This window comes from Carcharodon carcharias, chromosome 14 (assembly GCF_017639515.1).
Source record: "Carcharodon carcharias isolate sCarCar2 chromosome 14, sCarCar2.pri, whole genome shotgun sequence".
Lineage (NCBI taxonomy): Eukaryota > Metazoa > Chordata > Chondrichthyes > Lamniformes > Lamnidae > Carcharodon > Carcharodon carcharias.
In genome coordinates, this window is record NC_054480.1 from 117,551,284 (window position 1) to 117,573,463 (window position 22,180).

Sequence of the window (22,180 nt, forward strand, 5' to 3'; positions counted from 1 at the left end):
CATCAAACTTTCAAACAATTGGCTTCCTATGTATGCTCTGTCCCTGGTACAGGGTGTCAGCATTCCCATGCCAAGCAGTGAAAACATGGTAGCCTCGACACCCAGGTGTCTTGTCTGGGATTCAAGGCAGTACTGCTCCTCTGGGAGCAGTTTTTTTCCATGTTCTCACAGCAAGTTGTCTGTTCTCACACTTTACTGGACTACTGCTAAAGTTTGCATTTTGACCATTTGGCCTCTTCTACACCTTTCAGCCAGTAAAACGTTTGGTCAATGAAAGTCCAAACTACAATTTCCCGTCTTTTCACCAGTCAACCATTGTTACCCAGAGTATAATCCCAACACGAATGAAAACAGGATAAATACAACAATAACATTTTTTTTAAAATGCACAGCCAGTCATAACATTTAATTTAGTGTTCAATAATTAGTGAGAAAACTCAAATTAGGCATTCCCCAGATTCTTACAACAGTACCTGCCCAATATTACACTGTATTCACACAGACCTGTACCAATATTAGGCTGTACCTGCCCAGACCTGTCGCAACCTCAGATAGTATCACCCAGACCTATACCAACATCAGACAGTACCTGCCCAGACCTGCACCAGAATTAGACAGTACCCGTCCAGAACTGCACCAACATCACACAGTACCTGCCCAGACCTGTACCAAAATCAGATAGTACACACCCAGACCTGTACCAATATCCGACAGGATCTGCCCAGGTGTGTAACAATTTCAGAAGGTACCTGCCCAGAATGGCAGGTGGGACTTGCCCAGACCTGTACCAATACTCACAATTTTCCTTCATCCAGTATTGCCTGTTCAAAATTATTTTTATGCTTTTATATTTTTAAAATGCTGTGACAAAATAAAAATCACTCAAAAACTATTTGTTCCAAGTTGAAAATATTTCACCTTGAGAGAGATAAGTTGAGCTAAAATAAAACATTGTGCTGTTTTCAAATTTGAGTTTTTTTAAATGCAGCCTGGTCTAGTTAATATATGGGAACATTTCAGACACTACAAAGCAATTTTCACTTCAGCTTTGGAAGTGAATATCTGGCAGAGACAAGTCTCTTCTCTTAGCATGACGTAGTCTGGTAGTCCCAGCAGTAGGAAAAGCACAAAGCTCTATTCAGAAACAGAGACTGAATTACAGCCTCTATTTACAGTTAGTAACTTAGCCCTGATAAATATTATCACTTCTCACCCAAACAACCAGAGGAACAGTTACACTGATCAACTATGGCTCAAGCAAAGACTATCAGTGGTGTTACACACTGAGGTATCGGGGACTAAATTGGTGTTGCACACTGATTGCATAGAAGGGCCTGGTGTGGGAGCTGAGCTGATGTCATATACTGAGATGTCACGGTCTGATGTGTCACATGAATGATGTTTGTGGATCCAGACTCAGCAGCAGCCTTCAAATGAGAATTGATAAACACTTGGAGGAGAAAAAAAAATTACAGGGGTATAGAGAAAGATCGGAGAGTGGGACTAACTTGATTATATTGAAATAACTGGCACAGACTCTATGGGCTGAATGGCCTCCTCCCACTCTATGAACGCAGTAATGCTGATGCAACATTGGTGTTGATGCTGATCAGCTGTCTGTGACACTTCAGTGTGTTACAAAAATAAACATAGACTGACCATTTAATTTTCCCAGAAGAAATTCCTTGGAGTCCTGGCAACTGGCAGAAATCTGGGATAGATGTCTAAAGGAAGTTTCTGTCACAGGTACAGTAGCTGATTGGCAGAGCTCTCGAGGAAATTTCTGGTGTTTTTCTCTTTCTATTGCAGTGAAGCTACAGCTACTTTTAATGTCCAGAGTTGGATGTCATTTTGTTCCCTGCTAATTCCACAATCCCAACAAAGGGCAGTTTCTACTTAGTGATCCATAAGGAACAGACAGGTCCACTTAAAGAGCTGACACTGGCTCGATGGGCTGAATGGCTATAATTTCTATGATTCTACATGGTCCTAGTAACTCAACTCCTGGCATCTTACTGCCTACCAGCAACAACTGGTAACTCATGCCAAAGAGATGTCTGCAATTTCAGTGCCACAACTAAGGGTGGTAAAATTAGACATACCTGAAATCTAGCCTGCTGTAAATTTGAAGTTGCAAGGGCAAAAATGCTGACAATGTGAAACAAAAATAGAAAATTCTGGAACTACACAGCAGGCTTGTCGGTATCTAAGAGAGAAAAAGCAGGTTAACATTTCAGGCAACAACCTCAACCATGGCTCCCACCCTCAACACATGCTTGTCCTTTTCCTCTGATGCTAAAGGACTTGATGTGTATTTCTTAGAATTTCCTGTTAGCACAGTGAAGTAACATTAGATGTTTTGATTTCTGTAGTTTTTAAGCAGCATCCAGATGTCTGTGGGCAGGTCCTGTCGGATAACTCATGAGTAGCCCTTGTTCCACCCCCAGCTGTGTGTGGTAATGAAGGGACGACTCGTAGATTGCTCCAAATCTGGTCTTTGGAGTACCATTGATTCCTCATTGTTCCACCACTGGCGGCCATACCTTCAACTGCCTGGGTCCTAAGGTCTAGAATTCCCTCCTTAAGCCTTTCCACCATTCTCTTCTCCTTTAAAACTTGCCTTAAAACCTAACTCTTTGACCAAGCTTCTGATCACTCCTCCTGATTTCTCCTTATGTGGCTTAAGAGTCCAATTTTGTTGAATAATGCTCCTGAGAAGTGCCTTGGGACATTTTACTATGCTAAAGGTGCTATACAAATGTAAGTTATTTTTTTAATGGCTGGGGGTGATGGAGGACAATAAACAATACCATTGCTGAATATAACAGTTCATTTATTCAAAGAAACTGATTTCTTGACTTTCTCATCAGTGTTCACTATTGTGTGCTCATTCTCTTGAATCTTTCACTTTCTGCGTTTCAGTGATGTTGCAAACAAAGGCAGGGAAATACAACATTGCTTTCAGTCCATAAAAAGCACTCACAGCGAACAGAAACAAAAACCCCTAATGGGGGCAACGGATTGCTGGTGAAAACTTCATTGTATTGGTCCCTGCCAGCTGCAGAACAGCAGGACCAAGTAGGGCTCTAGGAAAACAACTTGCCTCTAATGTAGAGCAACATTCCAAGGCATAAGTAAAATGGATACTGAGCCAAAGAAAGATAGGAGGGTTGAGGTGGGTTTTAAGGAGGATCTTAAAACAGCAGAGGGGTTGCTGGAGGTGGTGGCGGGGCGGGGGGGGGGGGGTGATAATGAAGGAATTCTAGTGCATGTAGTCGAGGTGGCTGAAGGTACGATTGCCTATAGTGGAGTGAAGGGAGCAGGAGAGGAAGAAGTGCACAAGAGTCACAGTCAGAGGAACAGAGGTGAGGGGATGCTTAAAGGACTGCAAGAGGTTACAGAGATAGGGAGGAATCCGGTGATGGGGTGATTTACATTTGCAGCAAAGGGCAACCAATCCAAGTCAGTAAGGACGGAGGCGATGAGCAAACAAGATTTGTTGTGGGATAGGATCCATGCAGCAGAGTTTTGGTTGAGCTGAAAGATAGCAGGCTGGCTAGGAACTTTGACTTAGACTTAGTTGCTCCATTCCCATGCAGGGCAGTGGCTAGGAAAGCATTATATTCAAATCTGGAAGCACGAAAGGCATGTATGAGGGAGAAAAAGGAAATTCAGCCCACTGTCAGAAAGCAGGGTATCTAACCATATAGGAAACAGCCTGTAGGTAGGAGCTTATAATTAATGCATACTCCCTGGGTTATTAAGGGGCAAATTGCAAGGTGCCTTTTAATGGTACATTAGATAAAGTACCAATCAGGATCCCAGATTCTGTTCATGGCAGCCTCAGTGCGATAGCGATTGCAGTCTCTCCTGTACTGGGAAAGCTGGCAGTGATTTCCCCAGTCTTGATGCCACTCTCAAAAAGTAGTACTGATCTGAGGCTAGCAATACAAACAACTCATCCTCTCTTAATCTGATTAGACCCCAGACCTCACATTGAACTTTTGGATGGACACACAGCTTCGTATAGGGAGTGGGCAGGGCACAGCCACATCCACCACCTGACATGTGTCTGTATAAGGGTCGAAGAGAACCATGTTTGGGATTGATGTGTTCCCTCTCCTCTCTGCAAGGAGAAAGATCCTCCCATTAACAGTAGTGCAGCCGCTGAAGAACTTTTGATTCAAGCATTCCTCGTCCACTGGGGTCCACTCGTCAGTGTCTGTGTCCAGACGGAATGTCTGACCTCCCACTACGTATATTGCACCATTCAGAATGGTGGCACAGAGATCATACCTTAAACAGGTAAAGAAAACACCAGTATCAGTGACAGTGCTGCTGAACTGTGTTTAATTCTGAGATATCTGATACAGTGCAGCTACCTTACACTCAGTTACAGCTCATCACAGGCAAAGTTAACCTTAAACAGAATCAACACGAACTTAGGTATAACAGAAAATGCAGAAGAAGTTCAGTAGGTGAAAAGGTAACTGAGCAGAGAGAAACATAGTTAACATTTCAGGTTTGTGACCTTTTGGAAAAAGTTAAGAGATGTAACATTTTAAGGAAGTACAGAAGCAAGAAAAGGAAGGATAAGGCAGAAGGCAGGAGAGATTTAAATAACAAATAGGATGCTGGGGCAAGGCAAAAGGGAAGTGGTAATGGGACAGGAAACAGAAGGTGGATCTAGAGAGACCAAGCAGGAGGTTAAGCAGAGAGCTTAAACATGATCAATCTAAGCTGAAAGCTATCAGGGTAGTTGAAAACATGCACACAACTGCAAGTTAGTGTCAAATTAACAAACTTCCTCATACAAATTAAACAGGACCTACCGAGGAAGAGGGGAGAAGGAGATCACATCCCAAACGTCATTGTCCACGTCCAGCCGCTGCACCCCGCTGTAAACATCGCCTTTTTCATCCAGTCCACACAAAACATATATATTGGTGCCAGCACTGACCACTGCAGCCCTCTCCACGGGTTCCACCATTGGCTCCATGTCCTCCCAATCTGTGGCCATCAATGGCAGTCGCTCAACATCAGCGATAACAGCTGCATCAGTACTCCCGCCCAGCACGTAAAGGTACATCCCAACACCAACTGCACAGTGCCAGTTGCGAGACTGCTTCATCGCTGGTCCTTCCATCCAACTGTCTTCACAGTAGTTATAAATCAGCACCCAGTCCACACAGTACCACACCACCTCATCTCGGAAGTACCCTCCCGTCACAAAGATGAAATTCCCTGTTACAGAAACACACAAGGAACAGCTTAATCTGAGAATGGGAAACCTGATAGGATAAGGATTTGTACAGACTGAAATGGATAATCTCCCAGTGATTCACCCAATGATTTACAAACATTTCTGTGTGGAACAAACTGAAAATAAAATCAAAAGTACCTGCAGCTTTAAGACTTGTGACTTGGAATCCAAGCCCGTTTTAGAGTCATAAAGGTCTACAACACAGAAAAAGACCTTTCAGCCCATCAAGTCTGTGCCGGTCAAACAAGTACCCAACTATTCTAATCCCATTTTCCAGCACTAGGCCCATAGCCTTGTATGCCATGGCATCGCAAGTGCACATCCAAATACTTCTTCAATGTTATGAGGGTTTCTGCCTCTTCCACCCTTTCAGACAGTGAGTTCCAGATTCCCACCACGCTCGGTGAAAAAATTCTTCCTCACATCCCCTCTAAATCTCCTTTCCCTTACCTTAAATCTATGCCCCCTGGTTATTGATGCCTCCACCAAGGGGAAAAGTTCCTTCCTGTCTACCCCATCTATGCTCCTCGTAATCTTATACACCTCAATCATGTCCCCCATCAATCTCCTCTGCTCCAAGGAAAATAACCCAGTCTAAACAATCTCTCCTCATAAATAAAACTCTCCAACCCAGGCAACATCCTGGTAAATCTCCTCTGCACTCTCTCTAATGCAATCACTTCCTTCCTATAATGCGGATTCCAGAACTGCACGCAATACTCTAGCTGTGGCCTAACCAGCGTTTTATACTTCCAGCATAACCTCCCTGCTCTTATATTCTATGCCTCAACTAATAAAGGCAAGTATCCCATATGCCTTCTTAACCTTATCTACCTGTCCCGCTACCTTAAGGGATCGATGGACATGCACACCAAGGTCCCTCTGATCCTTGGTACTTCCCAGGGTCCTACCATTCATCGTGTATTCCCATGCCTTGTTTGTCCTGCCCAAGTGCATCACCTCACACTTATCGGGATTAAATTCCATTTGCCATTGACCAGCCCATCTGACCAGACCATCTATATCCTCCTGTAATCTAAGGCTATCCTCACTATTTACCATCCCACCAATTTTCGTGTCATCCACAAACTTACTGATCAACCCCCCTACATTCAAGTCTAAATCGTTTATATATACCACAAAACAGCAAAGGACCCAACACCGATCCCTGTGGAACCCCACTGGACACAGGCATCCAGTCACAAAAATACCCCTCGACCATCACGCTCTGCTTCCTGCCACTCAGCCAGTACTGGATCAAATTTGTCAATTTGCCTTGGATCCCATGGGCTCCTACCTTCGTTATCAGTATCCCATGCGGGACCTTATCAAAAGCCTTGCTGAAGTCCAAGTAGACTACATCAACTGCATTGCCCTCATCTACACACCTGGTCACCTCTGAAAAATTCAATCAAATTGGTCAGACATGACCTCCCCTTAACAAAACCATGCTGACTGTCCTTGATAAATCCCTGCCTCTCCAACTGTAGATTAATTCTGTTCCTCAGAATTGCTTCCATAAGTTTCCCCACCACTGAGGTTAGGCTGACTGGCCTGTAGTTCCCTAGTTTATCACTTCCTCCCTTCTTGAATAACGGTACCACATCGGCTGTCCTCCAGTCCTCTGGCACCTCTCCTGTGGCCAGAGAGGTTCTCTGTGAAACAAATAGCTCTCTAAAACAACTGCAATTCTTCGGTATTGCATTTAAAGCCACAGTTTCTTGCAATCTAGTTCCTGGGTTATCAATTATGCAGAAATAATAGCATTGCCCATTTTTCATTGAGCAATATCATTTCCTTGGTCATTCTTTGACTTAAGGTATTGATTAGTAAAGCTTCATCTTTGCTATTTAGTGACCACACCACCTCACAGTTAGTTCTTATTCAATTAATAAAAGCTATTACATGCTTCGAAAAATTGTTTAACAGTAGCATAAATCACTTTCTACCTGATTGTAATGAGACATGGGTTGCTCTGGTGAACTATGGGTATTGTAGTCTCACAGAACCATGGTGTAAACTATAACTCTCATGATCCAACTCTCTCTTGCACGCAATTATTCCACAATAGTTAAAAATCAGGAGCATCTCAAGATTCAGCAGAAGCTTTGAAATCAAAGCACAATAAAAGGCCAACACAGAGAAATTTCTTGCAAGCATTTGTAATACTAAATAACTAACTTTATGGCTAAGCTTTGTGTACTCTATTGTCTTTGTTACGATATAAATGTTATTTTTAACTGTGAAAAAGCACTTGCAGTTATAGTCCTTTCATGACCTCAGGGTGTCCCAAAGCACTTTACAGCCACTTTACAGCTGTTACAGCCAGCTCTTTGATTGAAGTGCAGTCACTGTTGTAATGCAGAAAATGTAGCAACCAATTAGCACACAGCAAGGTTCCATAAACAGGAATGTGATAATGAGATTATCTGTCTTAATTAAAAGCAAAAACCTGCAGATGCTGGAAATCCAAAACAAAAATAAAAATACCTGGAGAAACTCAGCAGGTCTGACAGTATCTGCGGAGAGGAACACAGTTAACGTTTCGAGTCCGTATGACTCCAACATTTTAAAGAATTAAGGAAAAATAGAAAAGAGGTGAAATATAAGCTGGTTTGGGGGCGGGGAACAGGTTGAGCTGGATAGAGGGCCATTGATAGGTGGAGTTAGCCAAAAGATGTCATAGACAAAAGGACAAAGACGTGTTGAAGGTGGTGATATTATCTAAGGAATGTTTTAATAGGTGACATTAAGGGTAGAAAGCAGGACGAGCAAGGTACAGATAGCCCTAGTGGGGGTGGGGTGGGGGGAAGGGGTTGAAATAGGCTAAAAGGTAGAGATAAAACAATGGATGGAAATACATTTAAATAATAATGGAAATAGGTGGGAAAAGAAAAATCTATATAAATTATTAGAAAAAAGGGGGATCAGAAAGGGGGTGGGGATGGAGGAGAGAGTTCATGATCTAAAAGCATTAAACTCAATATTAAGTCCGGAAGGCTGTAAAGTGCCTAGTCGGAAGAGCTGTTCCTCCAGTTTGCGTTGAGCTTCACTGGAACAATGCAGCAGGCCAAGGACGGACATGTGAGCATGAGAGCAGGGTGGAGTGTTGAAATGGCAAGCAACAGGGAGGTCTGGGTCATGCTTGCGGACAGACCGAAGATGTTCCGCAAAGCGGTCACCCAGTCTGCCTTTGGTCTCTCCAGTGTAGAGGAAACTGCACTGGGAGCAGTGAATGCAGTAGACTAAATTGAGGGAAGTGCAAGTGGAATGCTGCTTCATTTGAAAGGCCCTTGGATAGTGAGGAGAGGGGAAGTAAAGGGGCAGGTATTGCACCTTCTGTGGTTGCATGGGAAGGTGCCATGGAAGGGGGTTGAGGTGTAGGGGGTGATGGAGGAGTGGACCAGGGTGTCCCGGAGGGAACAATCCCTGCAGAATGCCGCCGGGGGGATGAAGGGAAGATGTGTTTGGCGGTGACATCATGCTGGAGTTGACAGAAATGGCGGAGGATGATCCTTTGAATGCAGAGGCTGGTGGGGTAATAAGTGGGGACAAGGGGGACCTATCATGTTTCTGGGAGGGAGAAGAAGATCTGAGGGCGGATGCGCGGGAGATGGGCCGGACACGATTGAGAGCCCTGTCAACCACCATGGGTGGAAAACCTCGGTTAAGGAAGACATGTCAGGGGAACTGTTTATGAAAGTGGCATAATCAGAATAGATGCGACGGAGGCGAAGGAACTGAGAGAATGGGATGGAGTCCTTACAGGAAGTGGGGTGTGAGGAGCTGTAGTCGAGATAGCTGTGGGAGTCGGTAGGCTTGTAATGAATATTGGTGGACAGTCTAACACCAGAAATTGAGACAGAGAGGTCAAGGAAGGGAAGGGAAGTGTCAGAGATGGACCATGTGAAAATGATGGAGGGGTGGAAATTGGAAGCAAAATTAATACATTTTTCCAGGTTCAGACGAGAGCATGAAGCAGCACCGAAGCAATCATCGATGTACCGGAGAAAGAGTTGTGGAAGGGGGCCGGATTAGGACTGGAACAAGGAATGTTCCACATACCCCATAAAGAGAGAGGCATAACTGGGGCCCATGCGGGTACCCATAGCCACACCTTTTATTTGGAGGAAGTGAGACGGGTTTAAGGAGAAATTGTTCGGAGAGAGAACAAGTTCAGCCAGACGGAGGAGAGTAGTAGTGGATGGAGATTGTTCGGGCCTCTGTTCGAGGAAGAAGCGGAGAGCCATCAAACCATCCTTGTGGGGGATGGAGGTGTAGAGGGATTGGATGTCCATGGTGAAGAGGAGGCAGTTGGGGCCACGGAACTGGAAATTGTTGATATGATGTGGGGTGTCAGAGGAATCACGGATGTAGGTAGGAAGGGATTGGACAAGGGGAGAGAGAATGGAGTCAAGATAGCAAGAAATGAGTTCCATGGGGCAGGAACAGGCTGACACAATCGGTCTGCCGGGACAGTCCTGTTTGTGGATTTTGGGTAGGAGGTAGAAGCGGGCCATTCAAGCTTGCGAGGCTATGAGGTTGGAAGCTGTGGAGGGAAGATCTCCAGAGGAGAAGAGGTAAATAACAATCCTGGAAACAATGGCTTGATGCTCAGTGGTGGGGTCATGGTCCAGGGGGAGGTAGGAGGAAGTGTCTGTGAGTTGACGCTCAGCCTTTGCGAGGTAGAGGTCAGTGCGCCAGCCAACAAGACCTTTTTTCCAATAATTTATATAGATTTTTCTTTTCCCACCTATTTCCATCCATTGTTTTATCTCTACCTTTCAGCCTATTTCGATCCCTTCCCCCCATCCCACCCCCACTAGGGCTATCTGTACCTTGCTCATCCTGCTTTCTACCTTTAATGTCACCTATTAGCACATTCTTCAGATAATATCACCACCTTCAACATGTCTTTGTCCTTTTGTCTATGACATCTTTTGGCTATCTCCACCTATCACTGGCCCTCTATCCAGCTCTACCTGTCCCCCCCACCACCTCCTTAAACCAGCTTATATTTCACCTCTTTTCTATTTTTCCTTAGTTCTGTTGAAGAGTCATACAGACTCGAAGCGTTAACTGTGTTCCTCTCCGCAGATGCTGTCAGACCTGCTGAGTTTTTCCAGGTATTTTTATTTTTACCTGTCTTAGTGTTGATCGAGGGATAGATATTGACAAGGACAGAACCGATAACTTTCTTGTGTTTTACAAATAGCATTGTGGGATCTGTCACCTGCACCTGAAAGGGTGGGTTTAATGTCTCATCTGAAAGACAGTTCTTCTGACAGTAGCACTCTCCCAGTATTGTCAGCCTATGGATTTTGTGCTCAAACCCCTGCAGTTGGGCTTAAACCCACAATCTTCTGACTCAGAGGCAAGATTTTTTTTAAATTCATTCAGGGAATGTGGGCTTCACTGGCTGGGCCAGCATTTATTGCCCATCCCTAGTTGCCCTTGAGAAGGTGGTGGTGAGCTGCCTTCTTGAACAGCTGCAAACCATGTGGTATAGGTACACCCACTGTTAGGAAGGGAGTTCGCGGAGTTTGACCTAGATTCATTGTATTGAGCCACAGCTGAGATGCTACTGCGTGACCTGCGTGATAGTGACCTAAACAGAGTGCAAACACAGTTTGAAGAAATTACTTGTGATTTGATTGGTTGGTTTTGTCATACATGCTATTTTGGATGGTATCTTTCGGAAAAAAAACAATGATTTATTGCTTGGCTTTCTCTGGGTTACTCAGCCTTGATTGTTACCTTTGCTACTTGTGATTCATCACATTTAGTGAATCAAATATTTGATTGATAACTTAACAAATAAGTAGTTAATTCAGCAAAACACTACATTTGTGCTAAGGATATGTGACAGCTCTGGCATATGATGTTGTTGACATATGATGTCTTTGACAAGAGACATTATGGATGTGGCTGAACCCCTGACTTCCCACCCAAAGTTTGGAAGTCATTTTTCTTTCCTTTCTTTAACCACCTAAAAATATGCACTAATCCTGTTACAGGAAGACCGAAATAACCCTGGGTCACTTGCCTGATATTCCAGTTTTCTTACCTAGGGGAAACTACTTGACCATCTTTTGATAGATTTTGCTCTGAGGATTGTGGGCATAAATTGGGATAAATGTGAATGAGAGGTCGATGCATTTCTGGAGACAGAGAAAGAGTGTGAGGTAGGAATACAATGAGAAATCAGAGAAGTGAGGTTGATCTACCCACAGGCCTGTTGAGCTTTTTTTGTTGTTCATAAGGAATTTATGTACTAACCAAACCCCCCGCCCCCACCTGCAAATCAAGCTCTTGACGTTGAGGGTGTGAGGTCTGTGATGAAATGGCTTTTATTTATATTACTGTCACCAAACTCGGAATCTTATTTACGTTTCTAAGTTTGTCCTTATAAGCTAAGAAACAAAAGTTAATTAACACTAAGTACCAGAGGCTGAATGGCACAGTGGGATTAAACCCTGTACTTTAAGTTCTGAGGTCTGTATTCAAATCCATCCCAGAATATCAGACTGGAATTCTCCTTTGCCTCCTAGGCTATAAGTGTTGAACAGTAAAAATTCACACGGGATGCTCATCCAAGATTGGGTTTGAGGGAGTGATTTTCACCCCACCAGCCTCTGCCATTTCCGCCAACTCCAGCATGATGCCACCTCCAAACACACCTTCCCATCACTCCGACCACCTCATCCCCCTCCCATGGCACCTTTCCATGCAATCGCAGAAGGTGCAACACTTGCCCTTTTACCTCCTCCCTCTTTACTGTCCAAGGGCCCAAACATTCCTTTCAGATGAAGCAGCACTTCACTTGCACCTCCTTCAATTTGGTCTACTACATTCGCTGCTCCCAATGCAGTCTCCTTTACGATGGAGAGACCAAACGCAGACTGGGTGACAGCTTTACTGAACACCTTCGGCCTATTCACAAGCATCACCCAGGCCTTCCTGTCGCTAGCCATTTCAACACACCCTCCTGCTCTCATGCCCACATGTCCATCCTTGGCCTGCTGCAACGTTCCAGTGAAGCCCAACACAAACTGGAGGAACAGCTCCTCATCTTCCAATTAGGCATTTTATAGCCTTCCAGACTTAACATTGAGTTCAACAATTTCAGACCATGAACTCTCGCTTCCATCCTCACCCCTGCTTTTTTATCCCCTTTTTTCAATATTCATTTTTATTTTTTATCCACTTATTTTTATTTATCTTTATTTATTTTCATTTTTATTCATTGTTTTTTCCCTACCTTTTATCCTATTTTCGATCTTCTTTCCCACCACTGTCCCATCCCACCACTCACCCCACCCCAACGGGGCCATCTCTCACTTGTTCATGCTGTTCTTTCCAGAGTGCTCACCCTTGTCCTGCTATTACCACATTCTGCTTTCTGACCTTAATGCCACCATCAGCACCTCCTTTAGCCAGTACCACTACCATTAACACCTCTTTTTCCTTTAGTTCATGATATCTTTGTCAATCTCTCCTTTGCCTCCACCTATCGCTGGCCTTCTAACCAACTTCACCTGCTCTACCCCCTTACTTAGTATAAATTTAATCACATTTTTACTTCTCTATAGCTCTGAAGAAGAGTCATACGGACTCGAAATGTTAACTCTGTCTTTCTCTCCTCAGATACCGTTGGATTTGCTGAGTTTTCCCAACATTTTCTGTTCTTGTTTGAGGGAGTGTTATCTGCATCTAAACAGAGCTGCACTTCACCTGGGAACGTTTGTAGAGGAACTTTACATTTAACCCATGCAGCTAGAGTAAATTTCCCTCCAGGTTTGATCCAGACACTGGGTGCCTGGAAGGGAAATTTTTCTTGCCCCTGCAATGATACGTATTATCTTGATGGGCACTGAAACAAGTTTTTAAATTAGCCTACAAACATAATTTCATTGTATTCATTTGAATAGGCAGTTAAGTTTTAAACTACCCCCAAACACTAGAACTGTACCAAGCACCTGATGCAACCTACTGTGCTATAATTTGCACGTGGCGTTACCTACTGCTGCTACCGCATATTGGGTGAGGTTTCTGCGTCGAAGAGGAGAGCAGGCTTGCCAGGTGTTGGTTTTAGGATGAAACTGAAATAGTTCCTGCTGTTCTTGATCGTGTTTCCCCCCCAGAACATACATGGTCTCATAGCTCCTGCTGCTTTGGGGCTGGGATTGGGTCTTTGTCCAGCTCTGGGGAAGGTTGTGGTTTAATATTCTCAGGAGCCTGCTGTGAGGGTCATCCTCCAGGCGGCGCTTGGAGCGTTTAATGAGTAGGTCAAGGAAGGCCAGGCTCAGGAAGGGGGCCCTGACCAAGGCCAGCAGCTCCAGGAGTTGGCCTTCTCTGCTGTCGTGGTGACTCACCCACTTCATCACTGCTTCAAACACCTGGTCTTCCTTGGTCACGTACAGGTGGTCACTGGCCAAGAGCTCAGCCGGAGCCTCTTTGGGAAGTTGCAGGAACTCTTCCTCCTCGGCCATGAAGGCGGCCAGGTGGGTGAGGGCCACCCCGCGGGCGGCGGCAGCTAGGCCGGGACAGGCGAGGCGCTGGGCCAAGGCCAGGGCCCCCGCGCAGTTTCCCACCCGCAGCTCCCGTTGCAGGAAGGCGGCGCACAGCAGCTTGACCCGGTCAAAGAGTAGGAAATCGGCCGCCTCCAGCAAGGCCTCCACATTCTGCCGGTCCACACTCACTCGGCCCCGGGCGGCGAAGCCCAGCAGCAGCTGGAAGGCCTCGGGATCCAGGCCTCGCAGCACGATGTGATTCTCCGAGCTTTCTCTGGCGCCGCCGCCGAACAAGGCCCGGAAATACTCGCTGGCCGACGCCAGCATAACCCGGTTCACATTGAAAAGTCTCTGACCAACTTCAAGCACAGTGTCGGTGGCCGGATTGTTGTCCCTGTGGCTGGTCGCCCCGCAGGCCATTTCCCCCGATCCAGAGAGCAGCTGGAGGCCAGAGCTATGTCTGGCATCTTGGCCTGTTTTAATGGACCAATAAGGGTAATACAAATGCCCTTATAGGGCACCTCTGATATATGGTCTAATCAAACTGAAAGAAACTCAAACTTAGCTTTAAAAGATAGACCCAACAAAAACAAAGTGCACCTAATCTACCCAACTAAATCAGAATGTTGTCTTTAAAACAAGGTCTGTCCTGCAGTGCCCACATGGTCACAAAAGGTCTTATACATGCCAGTGGACACTGGATCTTCCCTGTCCAAACCACCCAGTCAGAATACCATGGAAGAGAGTCAGGCAGCCAGGGCAGAGTGTGGCAGCTAAGTCTCAGCTAAAAAAAAAAACAAGTCTTCAATTTGCTCCACCATAGCAAATAGTGTATATCACGGCAAGTACAGTGAACAGATCACAGCACAAACCCCAGGGAGACCAAGTCTTAAGGAATAAAATAAGGGACACTTAAACTGTGGGATCGGGGCAAACATGTGTCTGCTTCTTGCATTTTACATGTGTTTTGGCTTGGCTTGTTTGAACTTCTGTCTTCAAAGTGGTTAAAAACTGGTCTTCCATTACATTGCTGACAGGTAGTCCAGTAACTGGAGTGCATTTATGGATGTCTGCTACAATGGTGCTGCATCCCAAACGATATACACAACTTACTGATACTCAAAGACATAGGTGGTAGGATTCTGGTTCTTTCCAACACTTAGGTCTGTATTCACTTTAAAAAGTCATTTCTGTAAAAAAGCTAAGACTTCAATAATGTAAGAACTGGGTAGTGTGTCAAGAATCACCCTTACACAATCCAGCCCTGAGATAATATCCTAGTAGAGTATTAAAAATTGCCCTTACAAATCTTTGGGATAGTGTCCCCAGTATTAACAATTGCCCTTACATGTCTTATCTCTGGAATACAGTGCCCAGAATAAAGAATTACCTTTGGTCAGCCCATCTCTGGGATCATATTCTATGAAAAAATTTACTTTATTCATAAAATTTGTAAAGGTACATTACATAACAGTTTAAATTTGACATTTCATAAAGACCATAAGACCATAAGACATAGGAGCAGCAATTAGGCCATTCTCCTGCCTTCTCCCCATAACCTTTGATCCCCTTACCAATCAAGAACCTATCTATCTCGGTCTTAAATACACTCAATGGCCTGGCCTCCACAGCCTTCTGTGGCAATGAATTCCATAGATTCACCACTCTCTGGCTAAAGAAGTTTCTCCTCATCTCTGTTCTAAAAAGTCTTCCCTTTACTCTGAGGCTGTGCCCTCGGGTCCTGGTCTCTCCTACTAATGGAAACATCTTCCCTACATCCACTCTATCCAGGCCTTTCAGTATTCTGTAAGTTTCAATCAGATCCCCCCTCATCCTTCTAAACTCCATCGAGTACAGACCCAGAGTCCTCAAACATTCCTCACATGTTAAGCCTATCATTCCTGGGATCGTTCTCGTGAACCTACTCTGGACCGTCTCCAGGGCCAGAACATCCTTCCTGAGATACCGGGCCCAGAATTACTCACAATATTCTAAATGTGGTCTGACCAGAGCCTTATAAAGCCTCAACAGCACATCTCTGCTTTTATATTCTAGTCCTCTCGAAATAAATGCCAACATTGCATTTGCCTTCCTAACTACCAAATCAACCTGCAAGATAACCTTAAGAGAGTCCTGGACTAGGACTCCCAAGTCCCTTTGCACTCCAGATTTTTGAATTCTCTCCCCATTTAGTAAAAAGTCTATGCCTCTATTCTTCCTACCAAAGTGCATGACCTCATACTTCCCCACATTGTTTTCCATCTGCCACTTCTTTGCCCATTCTCCTAACCTGTCCAATTCCTTCTGCAGCCTCCCCGCCTCTTCAATACCACCTGTCCCTCCACCTATCTTTGTATCATCTGCAAACTTAGCCAGGATGCCCTCAGTTCTTTCATCTAGATCATTAATGTATAAAGTGAAAAGTTGTGGTCCCAACACTGACCCCTGCGGAACTCCACTAGTCACTGGCCGCCATCCTGAGAAGGACCGCCTTATCCTCACTCTCTGCCTCCTGCCAGACAGCCAATCTTCCATCCATACTAGTACCTTGCCTCTAACACCATGGGCTCTTATCTTACTGAGCAGCCTCCCGTGCGGCACCTTGTCAAAGGCCTTCTGGAAGTCCAGGTATATAACATCCATTGGCTCGCCTTTGTCTAACCTACTCGTTACCTCTTCAAAGAATTCTAACAGATTTGTCAGGCATGACCTCCCCTTGATGAAACCATGCTGAATTTGTCCTATTTTACCATGCACTTCCAAGTATTCTGAAATCTCATCCTTAATAATGGACTCTAAAATCTTACCAACGACTGAGGTCAGTCTAATCAGCCTGTAATTTCCCATCTTTAGCCTCACTCCCTTCTTAAACAGGGGGGTTACATTAGCGATTTTCCAGTCCTCTGGGACCCTCCCTGACTCGAGTGATTCCTGAAAGATCACCACTAATGCCTCCACTATCTCTTCAGCCATCTCCTTCAGAACTCTGGGGTGTAATCCATCTGGTCGAGGTGATTTATTCACCTTCAGACCTTTCAGTTTTCCTAGCACCTTCTCCTTGGTAATGGCCACCATACTCACCTCTGCCCCCCGACTCTCTTGAACTTTGGGAATGTTACTCGTGTCTTCCACTGTGAAGACTGACACAAAGTATCTATTCAGTTCCTCCGCTATTTCTTTGTTCTCCACTACTATTTCTCCAGCGCCATTTTCCAGCGGCCCAATGACCACTTTTGTCTCTCTCTTACCCTTTATATATCTAAAAAACTCTTGCAATCTTCTTTTATATTACTGGCTATTTTACCCTCATATTTCCCTCTCCTTATTTCTTTTTTAGTTGTCCTCTGTTGGTCTTTGTAGGCTTCCCAATCCCCTGGTTTCCTGCCCCATTGTATGCTTTCTCTTTAGCTTTTATGCTGTCCCTGACTTCCCTTGTCAGCCATGATTGCCTCGTCCTCCCTTTAGTATGCTTCTTCTTCCTAGGGATGAATTTTTGCTGTGTTTCCCAAATTACTTCCAGAAACTCCTGCCATTGCTGTTCCACTGTCTTTCCTGCTAGGCTCATCTCCCAGTCAATTCTGACCAGCTCCTCCCTCATGCCTCTGTAGTTGCCTTTATTCAACTGTAATACTGTTACATCTGATTCCAGCTTTTTCCTCTCAAATTGCAGGGTAAATTCTATCATATTATGGTCACTTCCTCCTAATGGTTCCTTCACCTTAAGCTCCCTTATCAAATATGCCTCATTACACATCACTAAATCTAGAATTGCCTGTTCCCTAGTGGGCTCCATCACAAGTTGCTCCAAAAAGCCATCTCGTAGACATTCCACAAATCCCTTTTCTTGGGATCCACTACCAACCTGATTTTCCCAGTCTAACTGCATATTGAAATCCCCCATGATCACTGTAACCTTGCCTTTCTTACACGCCTTTTCTATCTCCTGGTGTATCTTGTGCCCCACATCCTGATTACTGTTCGGAGGCCTGTACATAACTCCCATTATGGTTTTTTTACCTTTGTGTTTCCTCAACTCTACCCACACAGATTCTACATCATCTGACCCTACGTCATTTCTTGCTATCGAGTTAATTTTATTTCTTACTAATAAAGCAACCCCACCCCCTCTGCCAACCTGCCCATCTTTTCGATAGGATGTATATCCTTGGATGTTTTGCTCCCAGTCCTGATCCCCTTGCAGCCATGTCTCTGTGATGTCCACCACATCATACCTGCCAATTTCAATCTGCGCCACCAGCTCGTTTACCTTATTTCGTATACTGCATGCATTCAGATACACCTTCAGTCCTGTATTTCCTAGCCCCTTTCTCATTGTTGTCCTTTTATCTGATGTGCTTGAAGTTAGATTCTTAGCCTTTTCCAAACACTCTGTCCTATTTTGTGTTCTACAGATCAGTTTCCTCCAATATAGTAAGAGTTGCCTCACTACAGTTACCATTACAGGTTATACAACTCGAGGGCTTTTACATAGTTTCTAATCCCTCAGTTAACTATGGCAGGAGGCCATAGACAGCAGCCTTTCCCCATTAAGCCTTCACAGCAGCTGCCCCAAGCTTTAGTGCACTCCTCAGAATGTAGTCCTGGAACTTGCAATGTGCCAGTCTGCAACACTCGATAGTTGACAGCCCTTTGCACTGGAAATTTCAAGGAGACTAAAAAGTGTCTTTCACCAAGTTGATGGTCCTTAAACAGCAATTGCTGCTCATCTCAGGGCAGGTCCCTGGGAACAGTCCATAGCACACAGAGTTCTGCAGCCATGTTGAAATAGAAATTCTGCATGTGGGAGTGATGCTCCCCTTCCATTGTGGGTAAAAGCCTGGTCATCAGGTGCTAGGCACTCTCAATGCTGCTGTACATGGCGCAGGTCTGGCCCATACCTAGTTTCCTGCGACTTGGCTGCCTCAAGCTTTGTGTATACCCTTGGTTCACAAACACCAAGTGTCACACATGCTAAATTTCTATCTGTCTCCAGTGTTGCAAAGGATGGGTCAGGCCATGTGGCCACAGAACGCTCCATTCAGATCGACCATGCCATACTACCTGCCTCTCATGGAAGTGTTTGTGCATGGAGCTCTGCATTACAGAGCAGTTCAGGATGAACCATGACCAAAAACCACTGCATCTTTTTCCAGACCTGTGATGCAAAGCCACATTCTAGAAGGAGATGGGCGGTGGTCACTTCAAGGGCAGCATACAGAGGCAGTGAGATTCCAAGCATGCAGAAAGGATCTGACAGGGAGGATCCTTTTCACCACCAGCCAAGCTATGTCTTGATGTTTGTTTGAAAGTTCTGGCTATGAGGCATTCTGCCAAATGACTTTTACTGTCTGCTCAGCGAACCATCTGACATGATCCACCATCTCCTTTTCCCAAAGGACTTTGAGGACATTACATGCAGAGCACTGCCTGATGGATTTGTTGTTAAAGGTGTTTTTCTACACAAACATTTCCATGAGGGACAGGTGGTATGGCACGGTCCAACTGAACGGAGTGTTCTGTGGCCACGTGGCCTGACCCATCCTTTGCAACACTGGAGACATAGAAACTTAGCAAGTAGTGACACTTGGTGTTTGTGTACCAAGGGTATACACAAAGCTTGATGCAGCCAAGTCACAGGAAACTGGGTATGGACCAGACCTGCGCCATGTACAGCAGCATTGAGAGTGCCTAGCACCTGATGACCAGGCTTTTACCCACAATGGAAGGGGAGCATCACTCCTACGTGTAGAATTTCTATTTCAACATGGCTGCATGCTCCTTCCAGATTTTGGTGCTTGAGCTGCCCCCTCCAAACCACATTCCCGATACCTTCAGACATTCTAAGCTGACAGTAAAGGATCCAGAATAACATGGCCTTGCTCTTATGTTGGCTCCTGAGGCTAGTTCGAATAAGTCACAGATGCTCATAAGTCTGTGAGGTGACAATGAATATGAGCAGAAGACAGCGACGTTGTCCATGTAGAGGGAGACTTTGACTTGAGTGCCCCCGCTGCCTGGGATTGTCACCTCTCTTAAGCCCATGTCCTTCCTGATGGGCTTGGCAAAAGGCTCAGTACACCACATGAATAGGAGCGAGTACAGCCTTGCCTGATTCCAGATTTGATTAGAAAACTTTCTGCTTCCCTGGGATAGTATTCCAGTATCGACAATTGTCCTTACACATTTCATCTCTGGGCACAGGATTAAGAATTACCCTTACACATAATGGGTGCCCATTATTAACATTACTCTTACACATTACACCTCTAAGATAGTGTGCCCAGGAGTGGGCACTGGCTGACATAAACTTTAGGTTTTAAAGCTCAATAACTGCTGAAGGAAGGGAGGGTCATATAATTTCATTTAAATTGATTTAAAGTGCATGGTCCTTTTTAAGATATTGTCATTGATACTGTCACATGCTGTGTTTTTAAAACTATGCAATGTTGGACTTTTCTAGCTTAGTTTATAGCAGGGTGGTAAAGAGCACATCACCAGCAGACTTCAGATGAGTCACACTGATAGTTAATATAAAATCATAGGCCCTATCTATGAGGAAATTTCAAAAGAAACTGAAATACATGATTTCATTACCCATTCTCCCCTCAACCCCACCCCCAAACAAAAACATCTTTTGGTTGATTCTTTTTTGTGGTGAAATTAGCTGTGGGTATGGTAACCAGGCCCGGGGGAAATAAATTAATTTTTGACTTTTAAGTTGAATACACAGTTCAGCAAGTCAGTGGTGCAGGGAAAACAGAAGCAATATTGCTCCTCATCCTAAATTTTACCTAATTTCAGTGAAATAAATGGTCCAATAGGGGTTGCAGAAACTGTATTAGGTTATCTAAGATGATTAAACTATATCCTGTGCTTTTGTAAAACACAAAATATTCCCACACTAATCTTTCATTTACACATCCTTCTGCAAATATAAGTTCCCAAAGGAGTTCCAGACAACACAGTGTCAATCTACTGAGCAATTTCTAATATTAGGAAATAAGTCAGGATATGTACTTGGAAAGCTAAGAAGCTGCATTGTTTAAAAAATGCAGGAATTAAAAGAGAAATGAATGTTACATGTCACACATTATTGTGTATACCTAGGTACAAACACAAGTACGTAGAGCTACAGCAGTTTACAGCATTTGACTGCTTGTATTTTTCTACTTCAAGGGTGCTATGAATGCTGTTTTGTTCTTCAGGATAGGTTTGTAGCTGAGGTGAAAATGTGTTGTCAGACTGTTTATTCAATATCAAGTCTTGAACGAGCCATAATTTCCTCCAGTGAAACATTGGGAATGCTGGAGCCATCATTTTTAGTTCCCGCCATCTCCATCTTCTTCTCAGCCATTGTCTTAGGCTGAACCAGGCTGTTCTCAAACTTGGACATCTGCTCAACCCCAACTGGAGCTTCCAACTCCACTTCCTCTCCATCACCAGACTGCTTACGTTCAGCTCCACCTCTACCCCTATCTAACTAGTACCCTGAAACATGCTATTGTCACTGTCAGAATTCAAATGCTTCAAACTTGATACCAATTCATTACAGTGAACCTTTTTATTGGAACACAGCAGAAATAAACACATTACAGTGTCTAGTTGTTCTCTTTAGTGAAAAGAAGTTTGAGAGGAGATTTGATAAAGGTGTTCAAAATCATGTGTGGTCTAGACAGAGTAGATAGGGATAAAGTTTCCTTGGTGGAAGGAATGCGAACCAGAGGAAATCAATTTAAGGTGATTGACAAAAGAACAAAAGGCAACAAGAGGAAAAGCATTTTTATGCAGCAAGTGTTTAGGATCTTGAATGCACTATGTCTGAGAGTGTGATGGAGGCAGATTCTATTGTGTCTTTGAAAGGGAATTGGACAATTATCTAAAGAGAAAAGAAGTGCAGGGATACGTGGAAAAGGCAGGGGAGTGGGACTATCTGAGTAGTTCTTACATAGAGCAAGCACAGACACAATGAGCTGAATAGCCTCCTCCTGTGCTATAACCATTCTATTATCACTAAGCCCACCTATTTCTACCTTTGCTAGATTGCCTGACTCTTCCTGCATGATCAGTTTATCTGTTGCTGTAACCCTCAATTATGCCTATGTTACATCTAGACTGAACAACTCCAACAATCTCCTGGCCAGGCCCCACATTTCACCCTCTGTAAACTTGAGGTTATCCAAAATTTTGCTGCCCATGTCCTAACTTGCACTCAGTCCCATTCATGAATCACCCCTGTGCTTATTGATCTACATTTGCTCCCAGTTACGCAATGCCTCAACTTAAAAATTCTCAATCTTGTTTCCTGATCCCTCTATGACCTCCCATGCCTATTTCAATCTTCTCCAGCTCCACAACTTTCCAAAGTGTGTTTTGAAGGCAGAGGAAACAAAGATTAGAAAATAGA

The 22,180-nt window shown here is 44.4% G+C and overlaps 1 protein-coding gene across 1 annotated transcript; it reads right to left on the reverse strand.

Annotated features, from left to right (window-relative positions):
• Positions 1 to 3,724: 3,724 nt before the first annotated feature.
• LOC121287590 (kelch-like protein 23) lies at positions 3,725 to 14,196 on the reverse strand. Its single transcript, XM_041205517.1, has 3 exons — positions 13,284 to 14,196; positions 4,833 to 5,244; positions 3,725 to 4,296 (listed from the first exon to the last, which is right to left on the reverse strand). Exons 1-3 carry the CDS (start codon positions 14,194 to 14,196, stop codon positions 3,978 to 3,980), a joined length of 1,644 nt encoding a protein of 547 aa, XP_041061451.1. The 3' UTR covers positions 3,725 to 3,977.
• Between the last annotated feature and the right edge of the window lie 7,984 nt (positions 14,197 to 22,180).